The sequence below is a fragment of the Melospiza melodia genome, chromosome 3, assembly GCF_035770615.1.
Source record: "Melospiza melodia melodia isolate bMelMel2 chromosome 3, bMelMel2.pri, whole genome shotgun sequence".
In the NCBI taxonomy this organism is placed as follows: domain Eukaryota; kingdom Metazoa; phylum Chordata; class Aves; order Passeriformes; family Passerellidae; genus Melospiza; species Melospiza melodia.
This window is the reverse complement of record NC_086196.1, coordinates 3,975,844-3,998,523: the sequence shown is the minus strand read 5'-3', so window position 1 is coordinate 3,998,523 and position 22,680 is coordinate 3,975,844. Positions and strand designations below refer to the sequence as shown.

General features: G+C 41.8%; 1 protein-coding gene across 1 annotated transcript; it reads left to right on the top strand.

Annotated features, from left to right (window-relative positions):
- Positions 1–664: 664 nt before the first annotated feature.
- On the top strand, positions 665–21,675 carry LOC134416885 (protein scribble homolog). The gene is made up of 6 exons (XM_063153559.1): positions 665–1,240; positions 3,384–3,620; positions 4,921–5,010; positions 5,704–5,781; positions 7,503–7,598; positions 21,107–21,675. The coding sequence occupies exons 1-6, from the start codon at positions 1,019–1,021 to the stop codon at positions 21,257–21,259; spliced, it is 876 nt and encodes a 291-aa protein (XP_063009629.1). The 5' UTR covers positions 665–1,018; the 3' UTR covers positions 21,260–21,675.
- The last annotated feature ends 1,005 nt before the right edge of the window (positions 21,676–22,680 follow it).

The following is a 22,680-nucleotide window of genomic DNA, read 5'->3' as shown; positions in this document are numbered from 1 at the left end:
ATGAATCAGTGTGTCCAGCATGAACAGTCTTGTCCTATTCCCTTGTCGTTTTCCACCTTAGATCGAATAGAGATGGTGACATCTGGGTTGCTGGTAGCAGCAGCATATCTGTGTGTGTGTGTGTGTGAATGTAACCATTCTGCATTTAAAAAGGAAAACAGAAACTTAACTGTTAAATCTGAATCAAATACCTGTTAAAACACATGAAAGTCACAATGTGCTTCTGATTGCCCCACCACAAGCTTGCTGAAAATTGTTTGTGTTTGTTTTCTCCATTGATGTACCTTATTTGGCATCAGGCTGCTTTTTGCCACTGGATTTGTATTACTGTAAGAAAATGCAGAAATGAGATTTAAAGAAAGCTTCAAAGAAAGATAAAGGTTACTTCGAAAAATTGCTTCTAAAATTCAGCACGTCAGCAACCTTGACACAACTTGTCATGTATAAACTTCTCAGTGAGAAAGGTGGAGTATTTTGGATACAAATAAGTAATGGACATTTTGGGATAACTGAACTATAATCACTTTGTAAATCAGCAATCCTTAAAAGATCAGTTAAGTGTTGTGGTTTCTACTGGTACCATTCAACAAATGAAACATTTTATTTAATGAATAATGAAGAGGGGAGTGACTTGATAGTTTTTTTTACTCAGGTCATGAGATGAGACGGTCACTAAAGGTCTGAGTACTCTTGTTTGTTTTCTCAGTACTACACTTTATTGAAGACTGTTGTCCCTCATTAATTCTTCTTTATGATGCTGAAGGTAGGCTTGGTCCCATGCTCTTACAAGTCCTTAAAGGCTTCCACTATTTTCAGCAGCCTCTGCTTGCTCTTTGTATCACCAGTAACACCCATTAACTGGCAAAGTGTCTCTGTGGGACTGAAGGAACTTCTAAAGGTAAAAAAGGGAAATGCAGGATTTGCAAGATATTAAATACCTTGCAGAACTTGCCATTAGTTTCTGCACTTACATACCTCAACTGCTTGCTTAAAATCTATTCATTGCCTTTTTTTTTTAATGTCCTCTTTCCCTCAGGACTCAATTAAGTGGCTTCCCAAGTCTCCCAAACTGCACAGTGGCCATAACTGGAGTTCCCAGGGCTCTCGCTGGGCCTCACTGAAAGGGAGGGAAGGTTTTCCTGGTGGTAGCCTGTACAAATTCAGCTCTGCCAATGGGAAATGGAGAGAAGGGAGAATCAGTCCCGAGCAAGAAGCAGAGGAACTCGAGGATCCTGATGATGTAAGTAGTCTTGAAATTGGGAGAGACAATGTGCATCTCTGAAGAGGCTGCAGCTGCTCACACTGCTGTGCAGCAGAGCACGTTGGGTCTGTGGGACTTGCACTGTTCATACTCTCATGTCCTTGCTTGTGCAGAGGGTACAGAGCTATGTTCAATATTTCCTTCACTTTGCTTGCAATTAATCCATCCAACCCTCAAGAGTACAGTTTGACCTGCAGGTTAAGATGGGTAACCTGAGCAGTGATGAGACATGTTTTGTACTTTACCCTGCTTACATCCCCAGTCACCAAGCTCCTTCCATCCCTTTCAGGTAAGTGGGTTGCTGGCAGCACTTGGGGCTCCGCGTCTCCCTAGGCCTGGATGCTAGAAAAGTGAGGTTGCAGTGCTCCTCCACTGCATGTTGATTTTGGGTGCTGCTCCTCCGGGATGCTGATGCCTCTGAGCCCCTGCTTGCTGTAATTTCTCCTGCCTGTGCCTGCCAGGTGCCTGTCACCTGTGCTGCAGCCTGGCTTTCCTCTTGGTCCTGGCCTGGGAAAAGGAGATGGGGATTGCACTCTTGCAGCCTTTCCCTTTCAGAGCATTACTCGCCATTCTTCCTGATGTTAGCTGGGAGATGAGGCAGGAATTGGGCTCCTGCTCCTCTTCCAGGACCTCTGCTTCCTTCCTATCCCCTGTGGGTGCTGCTGGTGTGCCCCCTCCTCCAGCCTGCACTCCTGGCTCTTGCTCATGGCCTTCTTCCCTGGCACCCACAGCCCTGCAGAGTGTCCAGCTTAGTCAGTCTGGCACTCTAAAGAGAAATCTCTCTCAAGAGAGGAAAGGTAATAAATGTTTTATGTGAGTCAAAGCTAAGCAAATTCCCTTTTAAGTGAAAATGGGAAGCAATCATGCCTTTTACACTTTCCCTGGGGTTGGCAATGCTTTTTTCCATCCTAACCAAAAAGAGATTGTGGGAAAGTGCCAATATAGATTGAAAAATAAACTGTCCAGTGGGGTTCTGCACAGCTGTTCAAGGTAATACCACTGCTTTTTATTTTGGTATTAAACTTCCAGGCTTAGAAAAACACTTATGGGGTTTATTTTCAGAGGTGTTGATGTGTGTTTGCTGCATCGTTTTACTGCCAACAGGAGAGAGAAGGATTTGGGCAATACAAAGGTCTGATTTGACAGGAACTCATCAAATTAAGGAGCAAAAATCAGCTAAATATAAGTAAAGCTTTCCTAAAGTGTGAGCAGAATTTGAGCAGTGTGTCTGAATTTAATTTAACCCCTTGCCAGGAATAACTGATAGCTGGAAAACATCACTACATTTTGCAGTCAAACTTGTCTGAAGCATTAATTGTTTGGTGGATGTATTTTAATTGTGTATTTCTCTCTTCAAGCCCTTGTGGTTTAGCGAAGCATTGGGTGACATTGTGAGCTCCTCACTGCATCTCAGAGTAGGTTCACCCTAGGGCCAGGCTTTAGTATGCTTCACCTTTGAGGTTCCATTTCCAGAGGACTCCTAAATCATTTAAGTTTGCAGCTCTCCACCCACTGCCATTTGCAACTGAAGTCAATCCAATGACTGAAACAAAGTCTTGGATACATAGATGCAAGGTAGGGCCTTGCCTTCCCTCTCACACCTATGCTCCCAAGAATGGAATGTGAGTTTTGAGGAACTATGAGAAACATATTTTATTTTCTGTATGGAAATATCTTTCCTTTGCCTTGTGTGTGTGGTTCCTTCCCCCAGAAGAGTGGATTCAGTGCTACAGAGCTGCCAGAGGCTGCCCAAAATAATCTTGTTATCACTGCACTGCCATTTTCACAGGGCATTGCAGGATTTGTGCACATATGGATATGTGTATGTTACCTATGCTTGTGTGTGCCAGGGAGTCTAGTGAAAGGATGTACAAAATCCCTGTCCTCTCCCTGTTCCCACAATTTCAACCCCAGCGTTGAAGGCAAAACATGCCCAGAGAAATAATGGTAAAATAAATCTTTGTATGTTTGCTGTAAAGTTCCAGTTTTGTTTTCAATGAAATAAATTCTATCATACAGCCATGTGAGGGTGAGGAACAAGTCCATGTTAGCACGGGTAAGGTGTGTGTTTCAGATTCTCCTTGCTGTTGCTGTGTTCACCTTTTTTATCTTTAACCCTCAGGAACCTATCTCCAAGTTTTCCGGCAGCCTTTTTGATAGCAACGAAAGCGTGCGAGGTCAAAGAAACAGCAGAGCAGCGCTCCAAGAAAAGCACAAGTTGGCCATGAAGGGGAAGGCTCTTGCAGGGTCTAACAGCAGGGTGCAGCCACCCGTGTCAGCAGCAGGCAGCTTCCCCAGCCAGGGTGGCCGCGCCGCCGAGGAGCTGCGCGCGCTGGATGTGCCGCAAACCCCCCTCAAGGTCTGCAACTGCTGCTGCTGCTGTGGGGCACTCCAGTGTCTGTGGGGCACTCCAGTGTCTCGCTGTGGGGCACTCCAGTGTCTCGCTGTGGGGCACTCCAGTGTCTCGCTGTGGGGCACTCCAGTGTGTGTCTGTGGGGCACTCCAGTGTCTCGCTGTGGGGCACTCCAGTGTCTCCCTGTGGGGCACTCCAGTGTCTCCCTGTGGGGCACTCCAGTGTCTGTGGGGCACTCCAGTGTCTCCCTGTGGGGCACTCCAGTGTCTGTGGGGCACTCCAGTGTCTCCCTGTGAGGCACTCCAGTGTCTGTGGGGCTCTCCAGTGTCTCCCTGTGGGGCACTCCAGTGTCTGTGGGGCACTCCAGTGTCTCCCTGTGAGGCACTCCAGTGTCTCCCTGTGAGGCACTCCAGTGTCTGTGGGGCACTCCAGTGTCTGTGGGGCTCTCCAGTGTCTCCCTGTGGGGCACTCCAGTGTCTGTGGGGCACTCCAGTGTCTCCCTGTGGGGCACTCCAGTGTCTCCCTGTGGGGCACTCCAGTGTTTCCCTGTGGGGCACTCCAGTGTCTCCCTGTGGGGCACTCCAGTGTCTGTGGGGCACTCCCTTGTCTGTGGGGCACTCCAGTGTCTGTGGGGCACTCCAGTGTCTCCCTGTGGGGCACTCCAGTGTCTCCCTGTGGGGCACTCCAGTGTCTCCCTGTGAGGCACTCCAGTGTCTCTCTGTGAGGCACTCCAGTGTCTGTGGGGCACTCCAGTGTCTGTGGGGCACTCCCTTGTCTGTGGGGCACTCCCTGTGTCTCCCTGTGGGACACTCCCTGTGTCTGTGGGGCACTCCCTTGTCTGTGGGGCACTCCTCTTGGGTGAGGCAGTTTTTGAAAGATGCAAAGAAGGGAGGACATTGCATGGCAGATGTCATGAGGCTTATGTTAAAGTGAGTAAGTTGAGGGTTGTCATTGTTCCCCATGGCTTACATGGAAGAAGAATTTCCTCTTTAAAACCCAACAAAGCCCACTTTCCTTGCAGCCATGCATCTCACTTCATGTATCCAGCACTAGTACTTTGAGGCCTGGTCAGAGGTACATGCAGATGGGCCCTGAGCTGAGTGCAGTTCATTCAGTCCATGGTTTCACAGCAGTGATGTCTTGCATGTGCCAGTGTTGAAGTGTAGCACCATTTTTCACAGGGCTGGGCTCTTCAGGAGCATGTCTGCTGGTGTTCAGAGTGGGAGGCAGATTTTCAATGCTCACATAATTAAGAGGCAATATTTTTGATTATTCAGGTCACTTATCCATTATAATTCTTTTCCAGGTAACCATTACTGTGTGCAGTCAAATGGGGAGCCTTGGTATTAGCATTGCTGGTGGAAAGGGCTCATCTTCATGTAAAGAAAGTGATGAGGTGCATTTCATTATTAAAAATTTGTCTAGAGATTGTTAGGAATAGACTGATGAGTAGTTCCTTGAGTTGTTGTGTTTTGTTGTTTGCTTTCTGAGATTGTCCTTCCTGTAACATTTCCATCTTTCTAAAGCTAACAAGGGTAAACAGAGGTAGCTTATTTCCCAGAGTAGGATCTGGCATTACATTTTGATGGAAAGCTCCAGAAGGGATGATTTGGGAGAGATACCCAAATGTACACCAATGATTTTGCAAAGGCAACCTGATGGCTGAAACACTGTTGCCTTCTTCTCATTTTCTGCCTCAATTTGGGGTCACTCCCTTGGCAATCTACATGCCTCTCCCATCTCATTTGCTCATTCCCAGGAGCTAACTTGATTTGAGAGAAGTATTTCACACATCTTCTCACTGATTTTTCTTTTAAATAAATCTTTGTTTTCCAGTCTGTTCCCCATGGCACAGTGTAAACAATTACTGACTTTTGTTCATTGTTGTATGTGTCTGTATGTGTCTGCCATGGAGGCTTTTTTTTTTTTTTTTTGTCTAGCCAATGTGCTAAGGCATCTAGTTTTTGATTTTATGGAGGCAACAAAACAATAAGTCTTGAAAATTAATTACTTCCCATTTGCTTTCTATATCAATGGGAGAACAATGGGAGAAACTGTCACTTCTGAAACCTGTGTTTTGTGTTACCAGGGGATCCTGATTGCACGGCTGCCAAAAGATGCTCCACCAGACTTGGCTGGTGTACAAGCAGGAGACAGAGCGGCTGAGGTAGATGGGTTGTTTGTCACTGTGGAGTGTGTTCTCTTGTTGTTGTCTTTAAATCAAACCACTTAGAGTTGGGGAACCTGACATCCACATCTAGGCTGGCCTTAGCTTTTTAGGTGCTTGCCATTATGAAGAAATTATAGTAACATTAAATTGCTGTATTCCTTCTTATTGTGTTCTAGTTGTCCGATCTTTATGTTCATAGTGCTTAACAAAATATTATTCACTTAAATGAATTATTTACAAAGGAAAATAATGGTCTTAAGTGGTTATGTAAGTATAAATGAAGTATTTGATCCAAGAAGCTTTCTTGTGACATGGTATTAGATTTACTAGATGAGTTCATTACAGTTGCAACAAAGAAATATAAACTAGATGAGCTTGTTTCCCCAAGGTAATTTTTGGTGGGAAGAGAACAGCTCAAAATAACTCCCCTGATGGAGACTTGCAGTGCCAGGGGATAAAAGTGCCCCTCGGGCTGCTCCACATCAAGCCTCATCTTTCCTAGCACGAGCCACATTCTTGAGCTTCAGAATTTCCCCAGAACAATGGGGAAAAAATGGCCACATACAATTTTGTGTTACATACTTTTGTTCTGTTTGGTTTCTACCTGCTGAAATGGTGGAGTAGGAAGAGAACCTCTACAGAATTACTTTGAAGTGTAACCGGCCCATATTTCTTTCAGCTCTTGTTCTCTTAAACTGTCATTTATACTTGGTTATATTAATAGTTTTTGTTCTAGCAGGTCCATGTTGAATTAAGGTGGGATAGAGCAAGCAATATTGTCTGTCTGTTAAATTGTCAGGAATAATGATACAATCTATATCAGCCAAAGACTTTAATGATAAATTAATCTAATAATTTTGTAAAACTATGTTATGGAGTTATTAATAGAGGCTGGTGTTCCATAATATGTAAATATTGTGATAGTTTGACAATTCTTAAAAGGCCAGTTGTAGATAAAAATCTGTATAATTTTGCATTTTTTCTTTAATGAAAAGTATTGTAACAAATGGGAGACAATGTAAATAATTCTCTACATATTTCACATTATCAGATGATTAGGGAAAAAACCACAGGAATTTTAGTTACTGTACCTTTACTTTCTGAGCAGAGCTTCTGATCAATTTAGTATCTTAAAAATCAACCCCATTGCTCAGGTTCCTCCATAAGGCTATAATTAAATCTTTATTTTGGGGACTATTTGGAATATACTAGGTGTTAGTGTCTGTTCACTTAATCAATAGTGAAATAAGTGAAAAAGAAGAAATTTCTGTTCCATCCTGTTCTGCCCTGCTGTTATTGCACAAATAGTTAGAATTTCTCCATCTCCCACAAGATGGCAGAATCATTCATCTGTTTAAAGAATATAGAAAACAACTCTGCTTTTTCTGTGTGTGTGTGTGACAAGAAGGAATTAATGGGGTGTGCTATAGAAATACTGCTGTTTTTACCACAGGACTAATCTGTGTACAAATAACAAGCATGTTGCTCTTGACACTGGGTGTTACAACTTCTTATTCTTGAACTGGTAATTTCAACAGTTCAAATATAAAATTCACCAAAAATGGGAAACAGCAGGAATTGCAATTTTATTTGCTTTTGCTGTACAAACGCATGTAGCAGTAGGGCCAGGTGTTTGTATACTAACTTGAGAGGGAGGGAACTCCTCTTCTTAAACAGCATTCAGAATAAAAACATGTTCCTGGTGTTTTCTTTTAAAGGCAACCTTTGTTTCAGAGCCTGCTGCCCTTCATGCTGGTCCTGCTGAAGCTTCCCCCAAGGGCAGCCCTTCCCCGACAGTCAACCACGTCATAACAGTGAGTAGGATGCCCCCAGGAAATAACAAATCTCTCTTACCCAAGAAATTTGTGTTGTCTTTATATTAATAGTAGTAAAGACTGGCACAGAACTCAACACATGTCAAAGATCAGAGACCTACCAAGGATTTAGGGGCTGTCCCTGCAGCTGGGACTGCTGGTGGCTTCTGGAGGAGATCAGCTCCTGGGTGAGCATCCAGCTTCTGGAGCACTCTGCTTTGGGGACTCCAGGGTGGTGTCCATTCCCCCCAGTTTGAGTCATTGTTCTGTTGTCTGGACTCTGTCTCTAGCTAATGCAAGGAGCAGCATTTCCAGGGTCCCTCTTTTAGGAGGGAGAGGGTGAACTGCTGCCTGGAGGTGCTGACCATTTTCCTCTTCTGACTAGAGGGGGAACTTGTGTCACAGGCTAAGACATGCCCGTACTTTAGGTGACTGGTGAGAGAAAGCTTACTGCCCATGTCACAGAAGGCAACAGCTGGGTCTGCAGGGTGGCTTTTAGAAATGCACTTTTTTGAACTTCTCTAGCAAGTTCAACTCTCTGAAGACCTACCCTCATCTTGGTCATCTATGAGTACCACTGATGAAACTATGGCTTCACTAGGAAGATACAATAAGATCAAGGTATCTGAATAATTAAGGTCAAAAAGCATCTTACTTGTGTGGAGCTTGAAGTACCAGGAAGCAACAACTGTTCCTCCTTCAGCAAATGCCAGAGGAATGCTTTGTTTGATTTGTCTTCTTTCAGTCTTTGTTTAAATCTTTCTCCATGAATACCATTCACAACCCAGCTAATCACAAAAAATGAAAGTATGTATATTATATAAAAGACTGTAATCAAAGACCACATCAGTGTTTGTAAACCATTTAGATAACAGAAGTGATTTGTTAGTTGACTGAAAAAGTGAGCACATAGATAATTCAACTGTTTTTCTCTGGTTTCCCGTGTAAGTCATTGTCACTCAAACTCTGTTTGACCTGTTGAGCTACAGCTTTTGTCCATGAGATAGACTAAGCAAGGTTTTCCCTTCTATCAGTTGCTTAAGGAAACTTATTTTGAGGCCTCTGGCTTCCAACATTATCTTGTAGATCATAATATAGACCAGTTTTATTTTTCAGCTTAAAACACTTTGATAATTTTGGGTTTTTTTGGTGCGGTTTTACCTGGTAGCTGTTTCTTAGTCTTTATTGCATGAAGCATGAGGCTTCCTGTTAAAGGAACCACTGTTGGAAGGGTTTATTCACACATTGGCAGTGGCCTGCATCTGTTGCAGTAGTGTCTGACTTTTAGTATTTTCACCCAAACAGGAGAAATTACTGTATTTTTATGTTGTGTGTCTCCCTTTAAAGTTCTTCAGGTGCAGTGGGGGGGGGAGGCAGATTAGACTGAGATACTCAGAGCAGAGTACCCAGAGGGAGTAAACTGGCTGAATAAATTCTGAGTGTCAAAAGTGCAAGTTCTTTTGTGAAGAAACATTAGTATTTCTGGTTTTGTTTCTTTTTTTTTGAAATCAAAATCTTTGTGCTGTAGCAAATGATACATGTTATTGCCTGTAACCTGGAGCAGCATTCATCAATTTTAGGGATTATGGGTTTGTGGGGAGTATCCTGCTGACTTGGGACTGTTCAATTTCTCATCTGTTCTCACTTTGAAGTCCCTCTTATTTCTCAGTAACTGAAGGAAATCCTATTATCTGAAAAATGTTTAGAGCCTGGCTTCTCATGGAGGACTTGCTTTGCATGTTCAGATAAGCAGGTGGCAGTAGGACCTTAGTGCAGAATCTTCTTCTGTGCTAGGAATATAGGAAGGTTCATTTCCTTTGTGTTTCTGATCAGGTTTCAATAGAAGATGGTTGTGTCTGCATCAGGGGAGGGAAGGATTGAAGCATAATGGCAGAGAAACCAGAGACTCCTATTAGTATTCTGCAAAAACTGAGTATGTGCCAGATGGTGTCATCCTTCTTCTCCCTCTCTTCCATGTCATCATCCTGCCTTCCAGCAGATACTGTCTTCATCTGTTTATTTCTATTGAATTTTAATAAACATCCTCTTTGCATATGCTCTCTGTGATAATATTTGTCTCATTCTTGTAGGCACAGCCCAGCCCATCTCTGAGCCAGCTGCTCTGGCATTACAGCAGGCAATGCTGCTGCCAGGTTCAGGTTTCCTCTCTGTTTTCCCAGACCAGGCTTGGTTGCTCTAACTGCTTCTAAAAGGCTCATGTAATTGTCAACTCATCCAGCCAAACTCAATTTCAAACCCTTTGTGTCAGCTTTGGGATTTCATGACAGTGTGAATGACTAGTAATTAATTGGACAAACTAAATGTTCTTTCACAGTGAGTCATTGTTTTGCAAAGGAAAAATGAGAATCTTCCTTGGTTTTAATTATAATTGAGTATTTTGCTGACATGTAGCTAGAGGGCTCAGAACTTTAATTACAAGTAGATAGCTTTTACATATAGTATTTTATAGACTTGCCTCAGTTATACTAATCACACCTCAAAATTATGAAAATGTATTTATATATATATTAAATAAAGTATAAACATTTGAATTGAGCCTGAACAAAAAAAAATCAGGGATATAAACAAATGCCCATACTGACTTTAACAGAAGGAACTTTAACTTGAATTCTGAAGTCTTCACTTCCAGTTTTGTTGTTTCATATCCATCCTCTCAAACATAGAGACAACTCTTCACAATCTTTCTCCATCATAAATATTTTCATTCAAACTCTGACTGAAATTCCCAGAGGATTTTGTCTGACTGAATGGAGAGTGTTGACAGGTTTCAGCATTTTCTATAATTGCATAATTATTTTCTATAATTTAATTCTATAATGTCATCATAATGCCATCTTCTTTGACTCATTTTTGGGGCTATTAACATAATAAGGATATTAGGTAGATTGTAATTAATATCAAGTCTTCAAGATATTTCAATCTAGTATTTAACTTAAATTGTTAGTACATTATTTGATTTAATTTTATGCCATTGCCCTGGGAATTTCCTCAATTGTATTTTTTCATTTAGTTCACCAGGGGTACAAGTGTCACTGATAGTGGCATTTTCAAGGACAGTTAAAGTAAGAATTACCAATTAAAAGTGATTGTGTGGATAAATAAATAAATAAAAGGTGAAGCTTACAGTACTGAAAAAAATCTGAAGAGCTTCTTTAGAAGGCTGAAAGCGCCAATTTTTTGGCTGTTGTGTTAAAAATCCAGAGATACCGAATGTTCCTAAATCTGCTGAGAAAACAGACAAGTGTACCAGAACCTGTAATGTGTACCAAAATGAAATCCTCTTGTGCCTGCAGAAGGTGCATAAGCAGGTACACCATCTCCCACAGTATGCAGGTCTTCTGCCTTTGTCTCATAAGGTTCACATCCAAGTTGTGAGAAATCTTACCTGGATGAGAATCCCAGCAGATCTACCTGCTTCATTTCTAACTGATAAAAGACTTTCCAAGAAAAAACCTTGATCCACTTACATTAGTTAAAAATCTTCAAAAATCTAATTATCAAGCTCTTTCTTTATTCATCTGAGCATGTTCTAAGCATATCAGAAAACTGAAATCATACAACATAAAATAAAACTTTTGTTTCTCTAATCATTGTCTTGCTTTGTTGAAATTTAAAAGCAAAGCCAGTGGAGTACTCAGGTCAGAGGAGCAGTATAAAAGGAGACAACTAAAGTGAGATTCAGAATGTCCTTATCATGAACAAAGCCATGTTTCTTCTTAAGCTTGTTTCAAACGGGAAAGACCTTGCTCACATCACATACAGTGTTTGACTGACCTATACCACCATAAGATCTACTATTTCAAGTTTCTTATGAGGAACTGTTTTATCCCATCTCCAAAACATTTCCATGACTCTTTTAATCTTACCAGGGAAGGGTGTTTGTGTTTTTATGTTCTTCTTTTTTCTATTCTGACAAGCTAAGTTTGTTTAAGGAGTCAGGAATCCAACTCTCCCCTGCCTTGCATCTGGTGCAGGTTTACCTGTGTTTCTAAAGAAGCCTGTGAACCTTGTTGGGTGAGGTAACCTTGGTCCTGCTGTGAGCTCCAGTGCAGTGTGAGCACCCATGTGCCATGGGATTGCCTCCTCCATTTCATCTCCTGGTTTGCTTCTGCTTTTATCTAAGCAACTGAGCAGTTCTGAGTCACGATGAAAGATGGAACATAAAAGGTGTGTGTTGTAGACACTGTGTTTGTATCCATAGTGTAGTGGTTAGGGAACTTATTTTGTGAATTTGAAATTAAGTTCCTGCTCCCAACAAATGCTTCTGTTTGCACAGTGTATCTTTTTCCTCTCTTCCTTTTAAGTAGTTTTCTCACACACTCAGTCAAAACTGACTCATTTCAAACTTTATGTTCTTGGATTTTGCAAAGCTTGTAATTAACAATGCTAAATAGGGAAAACCTTTTAAAAAGACAGGACATTAATTGATCTTTCCAAGTTACCATATTACAACACGTCCAAGTGAGAGAAAATCTACAAAGTGAGCCCATCATATGGGAGACAATATAAGCACTGCAGACAATATAAGCAAAAACATACAAAAGACAGACTCAAGCAAGGCACCTTGAACTGTGCTGTAGGATAGCATATTATTTGAGAATAAAAGAGGATAAGTATTTAAAGAACTACACAAATAATAAACAATGTCCTCTCTGGTGAAAAGCATCCTCATGGACTCTGAGAGTGCTGCAGGGGAAGAGACTGCACTGAGTTCCTGCAGGCTTCCAGACAGCCACTGCCTTCCACAGGGGTGATGAGTTTTCTTCAAAAAACATCAAAGGATTGGCAACTTGGACCATGGGTAGCACTGCTTATGGGGGCAATGCCTTTTAAGTCTCCTGATGTGGTCAGAGCAATGCATTTTCTTTGATGTTTTCATAGCATCAGGCCATAAATGATTACACACTTATATGAAAGCACTTATATAAAAATCTGTAAGTCAGGTTCCAGTGTCAGGGAAGTCACTATCCAGTGGTACATTAGAAGATGAAAGAAATGGACCAAGGACAATTTTTCATACACAATTTGAATCATATAAAAGCCTTTTGTGCTTGCCAGCAATGCAGATATGACATGATGAGAATTGATCTTCCATTTTTGTGTTGAGTTTGACACAGCTCCATCTTTCTTGCCTTGTGCATTGCCCTTGGGAGGCACTTGGCAGAGAGCAAGAACAGAAAGGAGCTTTGCTCTAAATGTGACATGACCAAATGTTATATATGCTGCATGCTGGAAGACAGATAAAATGTGCAAGATGTTCTCATGCTATTCCAAGAAGTAGAGAAAATACTCAGTTTTAAAACTGGACTATAAAATATATCAATACCTAGAAAATTCACTCAAATTTCCAAAGAATCATGGAGTGGTTTGGGTCAGAATGTACCTTTAAAGGCCATCTTGTACCCCACTTGTAGTGACCAGGGATATCTTCCACTAGAGCAGGTTGCTCAGAGCTCTGTCCAACCTGTCCTTGAATATTTCCAGGAATGGGGAATCCACATGTGTCTGAGCAACCTGTTCCAGTGTTTTAGTGCTTGTCTGGTTCACTGACTTTGAGGAAATCATACTAAGCTGAATTAGATTTTGAAATTAATCACTGTGCACAGCGTGGGAACAGCAACAGGGAAGGGGGATGGGCTGGTGGGGCAGCCCCTGCTCAGGCCCTCACCAGGGCTGCCCACAAAACTGAGGCAGCACTTCCAGAAGCATGGTGCCAAATGCTCTGTCAGAGCTTGAGAGTGCTGGGGCTGCTCCAAGGGCAAGGATGAACTGGATTATGTGCTGCCCTCTCCCAGCCCCAAGCAACAAAGGTGTTGTCAAGAGCTGGTTGCTCCCTGAGTGCAGCAGCACAGGTCACACACATTCCCTTGTGCAGAGCTCTTCTGTAGCCAGGTGTAATGAGGGGCTTCATCCATGCCTCACCAAAGATTCATCTTCCCCAGAGTGTAGGAGAGGTTTATATCTCTCTCTCCATCCGACTTTACAATTTCTGGGGTTTGGCCAAAGGTCAAACACAGCAGTAAAATAGCAGTAAAATAACATTGTAAAGTGCTGGGGAAAGGGATGCAGCCAGGGATTTGTACAACCAGGAGAGCTGAGGGTGCACCATAAAACACAAGCTTATTGAAACGTCCCTGATATGCTGTGAAAGGGGAGCTGTGTTGAACGCCTGGACGGGGTTTCCAGGTTCCTGTGTTTCCATCCCCGCAGCTGGGCATCAGCTGCTGTGTGTCCCCTTGGCCCTGCCCCAGCTGTGCCCTGGCTGCTGTGCCCGCTCCCGCCTGGAGGTGGGGTTGCTTGTGAGTAATTAACTCACTGGGAGATAATTGGATCTCTTTCTCTCTTTTTGACTTGTATTTCCTTGGTTTTTTTGGGGGAGAAGGTTGTTTTTTTTTTTTTCCATTGCTGCTGACATTGCTTCAGTTAAGAACACCATCAGATGCTGCTTTGCTGTGAACTAGCTCAGATCTGTCCTTTCTCTGCTGTTCTGTTGGATGTGGTTTTGCATCCTCTTTTAAAAATTTTTATTTAAAAGTCCAGCTGTGTAATGTTTTTTAGGCATGAGTAAATGCCCTACTTTGCTAAACTCGATTTAGACAGTTGCTTCTGGGAATACAGTCATTATCAAATGTGATCTTTTGCATCTAGCAAAGGACTGTATTCATTGTTTGGTGAGAAGTCTAAATTTCCTGTTCAGGTCTAAAAAACTACTTCCATCCCCAGTGATGATAAAACAGGTAAGACTAAGTATGAAATCATAACATAATTCATGAGGTTTACATAAACCCCTGCACATGCTCTCAACTGTGTTAATAGTCTTGTTTTCCCCAGTTAAGGGTACCATCCTTAGCTCTGGAGTCAGTGCAAATCAGCTGTAAAGTCAAAATTTCAAAATATGTATTATTTAAATACAAATTTCAATATGAGCAGAGCTAGGCAGGCATTCCTATTATAGCTGGGGAATATTTTCTTTTAAAATTTACCTGTTTGAACTAGAGTTAAAAGTATGTCTGGTTTTCTTGCTAAAAAAGGTCAATCCAAATTCTTTGTTCTTGCCCTTATTCCATCAAACTTTGGCCTTTCATGTGTCATTTCACCTCTGTCCCCAGCTGCTGGCCTTGCTGCCAGCTGTGATTTGCCCTGTCACTGCTGGCTATGCCTTTGATGAGAAGCTTGGGCTGTAGCTGAGACTGTTGCCTTGAGAACTTCCCTCTCTGGCTAATGTTGGAGTATGGATCTATGGAAGGGAAAGGCTTGTAAAAGAAAAACAAGATGCTGGGCTTTGTTCTGTTCAGTTTTAGTTTAGAAGAAATTATAAAAAGACATAATGAGCCATCTTTTATGGACTCTTCTGCAATGTTTTGGACAGACATTTTGGCTAGAAGTAGGCAAGGAAAGCCTATGTGTGCATCTGGAAGTTAAAAATTATTGGATATTAACCTGTTGGCAAGACATCTCATTTATCATGTTTTATTTTAAAAACTGCTTTCAAGCATCATAGCTAGTTGTGGGATTGTTCCTATCCTGAACTTTTGCAGCCAACACTGCAGCTGAATTGCCCCAAGTTGTTTGGATGGCTTAATTTTGCTTCTTCCTGCTGAGGACCAGGTGTGCACGGGCAGCCCCCTGTCTGTGCTCCAGCTGAAGGACTCTGGGTTTCAATGTAGGATGTTAATCCTATTAAATGAGAGCATCTGAAATAATTTGATTTTTTGTTATGTGTGATTCAATCAAAACTGAATTTTTTTTAGGGTAGAAATTCTTAGTGGTTATGTTAGAAAAGTGACAGAAACAAGGTAATGGAAGAAGTTTTCACAGAGAGCCCACTGGTTTTGCTACAGGACATGTCCATTTTGAAGTTTACTTTTTAGGCACTGAAAATGTCATTTCGGGGGAAAATGGAAAAATAGTAACTTGTTTCAAGTAATTAATTATGCATTTTTCTGAAAAAGTATTTTATGTATTTTGACAATTTGAGATTGAATAGTAGTTCCAATATTATTTAAATAACGATATTTAAAGCATGATGACGGAAAGTGAGTAGGAGGACTTCGCAATTTCAACAGAAGAATTTTAAACAAGTTCAAACACTGCTGAGTAACCACCAGTAGAGAAAACAATGGATTAACAGGAAATCTAGATAATTTGTCCTCCTACACTGGCATCAATTTTTTCTGCAGAATTGTCTACAGAAGATGGAAGTTTCACACCTTCCCACATGCCTTAGACAAGCAGCTCAGGTGCCTGTACTGGAAGGGTTTTCCATTGCCATCCTAAATGTCTCTGTGTTGCTCTGTCTGTAATGGGCAGTGGAAATGCTTCCTCTTTGCTGTGCCGTTTTTTCACATAGGAAATCTGTTCTATCTTTTCTCAATGATGCTGCCCCAAGAAATGTACATTCAAATACAAATAGTAAAAAAAAGCTCCAAGACCAAAGCTTGCCTATTTAATAGGGTAATGCTGAGGTCAGTGAAAATAAGCAGGGAAATAAAGCGAAGGTAAAATCCCTCTGGGATTCTGGGAAGAGAAGCACTGGGTTTGAGAAAAGGATATAACAAAATATCGTGCAAGTTTAGAGTTGTTGAGCTTTGTTACTTTCATTTTTTTGTTGTTTGTTTTGTTGTTTATTGGAAAAAGGCTCCACAGCACACCACAACAGTTGTTGTTGTTATTTTGTTTTATTTTAACAAAACTGAAAGAGTAAAGGAAGCTGATAAAGCTGATTTTGTGATATTCCTGGAGCTTGGGTGAATGTGAAGGCAGTGATAGAGAGTGCTGGGCTCTTAGGGGATGGTTAGGTGAAAGTGCTTAGGCCACTGTGGTTAGAAATGTGATGTGTGTTTCTTACATCCATTTTGAGTTGGTTTTGCTTTATAGAGGACTTGATTGATAACTTTTGCTGCAAGGAGAGAGGCACTAGAGGCCTGAGCCTCCTTTCATTTAATTAGACCTTGTACAAATGCATGCTCTATTACTTAGTTGCATTTGGAATTGCATAATTGGCACCATCCTCAGCTGAGAGTTGTTTTTTCATTGGTCCCTATGATTCAGGTTTGAGGAAATGGGCTCCTCAGCATCCCATCAGGGAGAGAGGCACAGAGGAGGATGCCTGGCTGCAGGACAAGGAGCAGCCATGGCTTAGGGACAGCAGTGGCACAGGTTCACACAGGGGGTTTCAGAGGGAGAGTGGGCAGGGGGGTGAGCAGAAAGCAGAGGGGCAGAGATGCAGCTGCACTGGGACCAGGACATTTGATTTGTTAGAAAGACTCACCAGAATGTCTCCAAATCCGTGAGTCAGTGTCTGTGTGAACTTTCACCTGCCTGAAGAGGGCACAGAGGGGCTGCTGTGGATCACACCTGAGCCCCTCTTCTCTTGGGAGTGCAGGTTTCCAGCCTCTGCAGCACTTCTGGGCTCAGACACTGTTCAGCCTCTGCTGTAGAAAGCTGGTTGTTCCTTTAGTGCTGCTTCCTCTTTGCCTGCAGCAACATGAAACACTAGATGTAAGACTTGCCCAACACCATGTGTTTTGTGGAGCAGTTAACACAATCACCTCAGATATGTTGAAGGAGCACTTTTTAATCAATTAAATTGATTTTATAATTTTCAGACCTAGTTCCATCATAATATTTGAAAGACAGTATGCAAGCAGTCATGAAATGTTTGAAGAAAATCTCTTTTAGAGAATTAGTTTCAGTTCTTTGGAAACTGGGCAGTAGGAACCATGCTGGAAAAGAGTACTTAAAAAACTGACATTCAAAATGGCTAAGGTCTTTTCTTCAAAATGACAAATAGGTACAGGTGACTCTGCATTGCTAATGAGATACATGTCAGTCATGGGGAGGTGTGCACATCTCTATTTTTGAGCAGCACAGTACACAAAGAAAGGTCTTCCCTGAGCTTTGAACTGACAGCTCAATGAAATGCAAAGCCTGGTCCTGGATATGAGTGTAGGTAACTGGGAGCACAGACCTCTGCAGTAGTTCTTGAGCTGTCAGAATTTCATTATGTGACCCAGCAAAGCACCTGTATGTATAGATGTGCATTTGCTGCACTGCAAAGCAGCTGGCTACTGACTGTTGTTAAGCAAGAAGCATATTTCAGCAAAGATCAGAACTATCCAGTACAAGGAAAGCTCTAAATTATGTCATGTGTGCATGACAAAAACACATCTTCCCAGGATTGTAGCTTTGCCAGTGCTTAGGATCTATATAGGTTATTTAAAGCTTCCAGAAATGTGTCCTTCTTAGTTTAAACAGAAGAAGGGAGAGGAAAAAGGTACATAATTGGATGCTCAGTACACCAGGGTATACAGTATACACTAGATTTATACATGGTTTTAAAATTAGCTTGCATCTATCAGGGATGAGGTTCAGCTCTGGACTGACACCTGCACTTTGGTGTCTGTGTGTAGCGTGCTGTGAGCCAAGGGGAGTTGGACCTAATGCTAGGGGAGCCTGGGGAATGATTCCTTTTACTTTAATGCAGAATCCTCCTGGCTGAATGTGCAACACCATAAAGCATCTATATGCTTGTGTCATTTCCTAAATCAAATAATGCTCTGCGAGGAAATAATAGCTAAACAATTGAATTGAATTGTGTGATGTCAACATTAAATGTTCTCATGAAGTAGAAGTAGCTGATAAATAAGAAGTTCAACTTTCCTGAAAATTTTCATACGGCTAGTAAGATGGCCACTTTATTTATTACAGATTATCCTCTTATCTGTTTGTTAGATATATTGGATCACCCTTATATGTTTTCATTACATGTTAAACTTTTTTGGAAAGCAGTAAAAAGGAGGATGATTTTGTGCATCAGAGTGAAATTTGTAATAATCCATTCATTGAGAAAAACAATTACTGATACATTATATGACTATACATCAAAAGCCTGACACTGGGGTTTTTTCCTCAGTTACAGAATTTAAATTAATTTTAAAACATTGCAATGATTCTCAAAGAACACAAAGTTCTTGTCCAAACAAAATACAAATCAAAATCATGTATGCATATTTTGCTGTCAAATTTAAACATTTATATTTTCTCTTAATGTTTCCCTTAAATATGTTTTGTCTGTAAAGAAGCTGAAATATGCAATTTTTCAAAGATCAATAATTGATATGATTTATGGTTCTTAATTAATCCTTTATTGCTTTCAGGGGGATGAATTGAGTGAATGATGAAGTTAAATTAATTTTTCATATTTACTTGTCTTTATTTTTCAAAAGTATCTTAATCTTCTTTTCACTTAGAGAAGGTTTTTAAAAAAATTAGCTAATGAGAGAAAAAGGCAATTTATCCTAATTTTGCTTTATCAGTGGCTTTTTGGCATAAAACAAAAAATGAAAGGAGGACCAAGGGGAATCATCCTTTATTGGAAATAGTAAGAAGCAGAGAGAAAGGATAAGGAAAAGTCTGAGGTACTTAATGCCTTCTTTGCCTCAGTCTTTAACAGCAAGACCAGTTGTTCTCTGGGTGCCAGTCCCCTATCCTGTAACACAAGGATAGGGAGTGGAATGAAAGCCCCATAGTCCAAGGGGAATATCCAACACCTGCTGCACAAGTTAGACACACACAGGTCCATGGGGAGTCCAGCCAGGGGTACTGAGAGAGCTGGGGAAGTGCTCACTGAGCCCCTTTCACCATCTCTTGGAATCCTGGCTAACTGGGCAGGTCCCAGCTTGTTGCCCGACTGATAGATGACACAAAACCCGGATAAGTTTTGTGGGTGCTTTATTAAGGGCCCGGGGAGCTTGGGGGACTCACGTCCCAAAGTCCGAGCCCCCAAAATTCACGTATGGGTGCTTCCCTCTTATACATGTGATTCACAACAAAGTCTTCAAGAAACAGTTTCCCCGTTCCCCTTGCCTGGTCACAGACCCCTTGTGATACATTCCTTGGTTCACAAACAAGATCATTAATCCTCTGCTTATCTTATTCTAAGAGCATTGTATGCTGCCTCCAGACAGGTTAGCATTCTTACTTTCCTGCACTAGTTTAATTATTTATTAAATCCCTAAGACTACCTGCTAGGTTACACACAAAACCCAACACACTTTTCAACGGCTACAAAACTACTTTTTAACAAACCAGTTCACACACAACTCACTATAATTAAATATTTTGCTAAATTTCATTTCTTTTCCAACAAGCTGACTGGAGGTTGGCAAATGCGATTCCCATCTAGAAGAGGGGCTGGAGGGAGCATCCAGGAAACTTCAACTCGACTGACCTAATCTTCTATGACAAAGTGACCCACTTAGATGTTGTCTATCTAGAATTTAGTAAAGCCTTTGACTTAATTTCCCAGAGCATTCTCCTGGAGAACCTGGCTGCTGATGGTTTGGACAGGGACACTGTTGCTGGGTTAAAACTGGCTGGATGGCCAGGCCCAGAGGATGGTGATGAATAGTGCTACATTCAGCTGGTGGCTGGTCACTGGTGGTGTTTCCCAGGACTCAGTACTGGGGCCAATCCCCTTTAATATCTTTATCAGTGATCTGGATGAGGGCACTGAGTGCACCCTCAGTCAGTTTGCTGGTGACACCAGGCTGGGTGGCAGTGTTGAGGGCAGGAAGGCTCTGCAGAGGGATTTGGACAGGCTGGACTGATGGTCCAAGGCCAGTTGTGTGAGGTTCAGTGAGGCCTTGTGTCAAGTTCTGTCCTTCAGTCACAACAGCCCCATGCAGGGCTACAGGCTGCATGCAGAGTGGAAAAGGACCTGGGGCTGCTGGTTGACACCCAGGTGGCCAGGAAGGGCAGTGGCATCCTGGCCTGTGTCAGCAATAGTGTGGCCAGCAGGAGCAGGGCAGGGATTGTCCCCCTGCACTCAGCACTGCTGGGGCCTCACCTCCAGTGCTGGGTCCAGCCCTGGGCCCCTCACTGTGAGAGAGACACTGAGGGGCTGCAGTGAGTCCAGGCAAGGGCAGGGGAGCTGGGGCAGGCTCTGGAGCACGAGGGCTGTGAGGAGCAGCTGAGGGAGCTGGGGGTGTTTAGCCTGGAGGGGAGGGTCAGGGGAGACCTCATTGCTGTCTACACCTGCCTGAGATTGTAAAAAGGTGGAGTTTAGTCTCTTCTGCCATGTAACAAATGACAGAGCAAGAGGAAATGCTCTGAAGTTGTGCCAGAGTAGGTTTATACAGGATATTAGAAAAAAAGTCTTTATAGAAAGGATGTTCAAGCATCAGAACACATTGCCCAGGGAAGTGGCTGAGTCACCATCCCTGGAGGTATTTAAAAGACATGTAGCTGTGGCACTTAGGGACATGGTTTAGTGCTGGACTTGGCAGTGCTGGGTTAGTAGTTGGACTTTATGATGTTAAATATCTTTTCCAACCTAAACAATTCTATGATTCTCTATGGTTTTACACCTCTCTCATATTTTTTCTCATCACCTGTTTCCCCTGTCCCTTTAAAATATTCCTAATAAACACTTCCCTGCTCTTGATCTGATTCTTTTCTCTGAAATCTTTCCCATCTTGCTGAAGATACCTCGGATAATCCTCACACGCCCGTCCACTTCTGATGAAGATGCCGACCAGCTGCCCCCAGACCCGGAGGACTTTGAGCCCGAGGAGCCTGACAGCACAGAAGGCCATGCCTATTCAGACTGTCTGAGCAGTGCTTTCTATCCTCCCTGATAAAGTACTTTTCTGGCAGGAGCTCATGGGTGGTTTCCTTTCCCATTGCTTGATGACATTTAATGTAGTACTTGAACCGCTATGCCTTATTTATAGTGAAAACCGTGACATGGAGGATGGATTTGTGAGGAGACCCTGCTTGTATTTCTTTGCCTTGAACTTCCTTCAGCAAGAACTTGTGAACCTGGAATGGAGTGCACTGGGTCAAGTTCTGTGAATGTCACCACGTGTTTCAGTAGCCACTTGTAAAGGTACCCTGCAGCACCTAAATGTAATGAGAAAATGCAGGTGATTTTTATTCAGAAGGTACTTTACTCATTTGGAAACACACTGAAAGCAATTGTATAGTTGGGTGGGATTTTTAAAATCTTGTGTCCATGATTTGTGTAAACGGCTCATCCTTCTATCTCCTCCCAGGTTCCTTTGATTTGTCCCTTTTAATGTCATTTTCTATGAGAATTTAAAAAAAAAATCTGTCTTTAAATAGTCCTTTTTTTTACCCACTGAGAAATGTTATCTGTGTTGGAATTCTGTATCTCATTCTATTGTAATAAAGAACAGTTTCTCCAGTTATATCAGTAATGTGAATGTATATCAAATTTGAACAGGACCTGTTAAGTTGTATTTTATTAGATCCAAATGCAGGAGGCACCTTATGCAACCATGTACCTGAGAGTGAAGTGAGAAGCAATTTCTTATGCATGAGGAACTGTCTGAAACTTCTTTTTTTCCCCCCACTTGCATATAAGCAGAACACTTAATTTGCCTTACTGCAGTATGCCTGTGTTTCATGTATATATGTGTGTGTGAGAGGTAAGCACTTAAGAGCAAATTGTCCTGTACAACACATTTCAACCCTTTAATTCTCTTCACTGCTATTCAGTGCATTGGTTTCTAATGCATTTTAAGCTGTTAAAGAAGAACTGTTTGGGATTGTGCTTTTTTTGGGGGTTCCATGGTGCTGCCTTAATTCAGAGGTAGGGTCTGGCCCTGCTAGACTTGATTGCCATGACTTTCTTTTCATGTACATTAAGTGTGCATTTATGGTTTTTATGATGTTTTTACAGTTTGTTTTCATGCAAATGTAATATAACACAACCTTACCTGGTAAATGCTCCTATTTTATTCACATTCTTGAGAAAGATTTCTCAGGTGACCATTCATAACTTCAATGAATGCTGGTAGCTGGCTTTTACAGAATTAGAAAGTTCCCAGGAGGGTATGGCTGTCAAAAAGAGAACAATATCTCCTACTAACAAAAGGGATATTTTATTTTGAAGAGATGGATTTGTGCTAGCAGTATGATATCTAGTCAATGGCATCCAGTTAGGTTTTTTATTATCTTGTACACCTGCATTTTAATTGATGATAGCAATAGGAATATAAAGCTAACTTCATTCATTTGCAAAATGAACGTTATC

Coding starts and splice junctions, on each gene's coding strand:
- LOC134416885 (XM_063153559.1), top strand. CDS start 1,019: ATGTCCTCTTTCCCTCAGGACTCAATTAAGTGGCTTCCCAAGTCTCCC. Junction 3,621..4,920: donor TGCCGCAAACCCCCCTCAAG/GTCTGCAACTGC, acceptor ATTCTTTTCCAG/GTAACCATTACTGTGTGCAG. Junction 5,782..7,502: donor CAGGAGACAGAGCGGCTGAG/GTAGATGGGTTG, acceptor TTTCTTTTAAAG/GCAACCTTTGTTTCAGAGCC.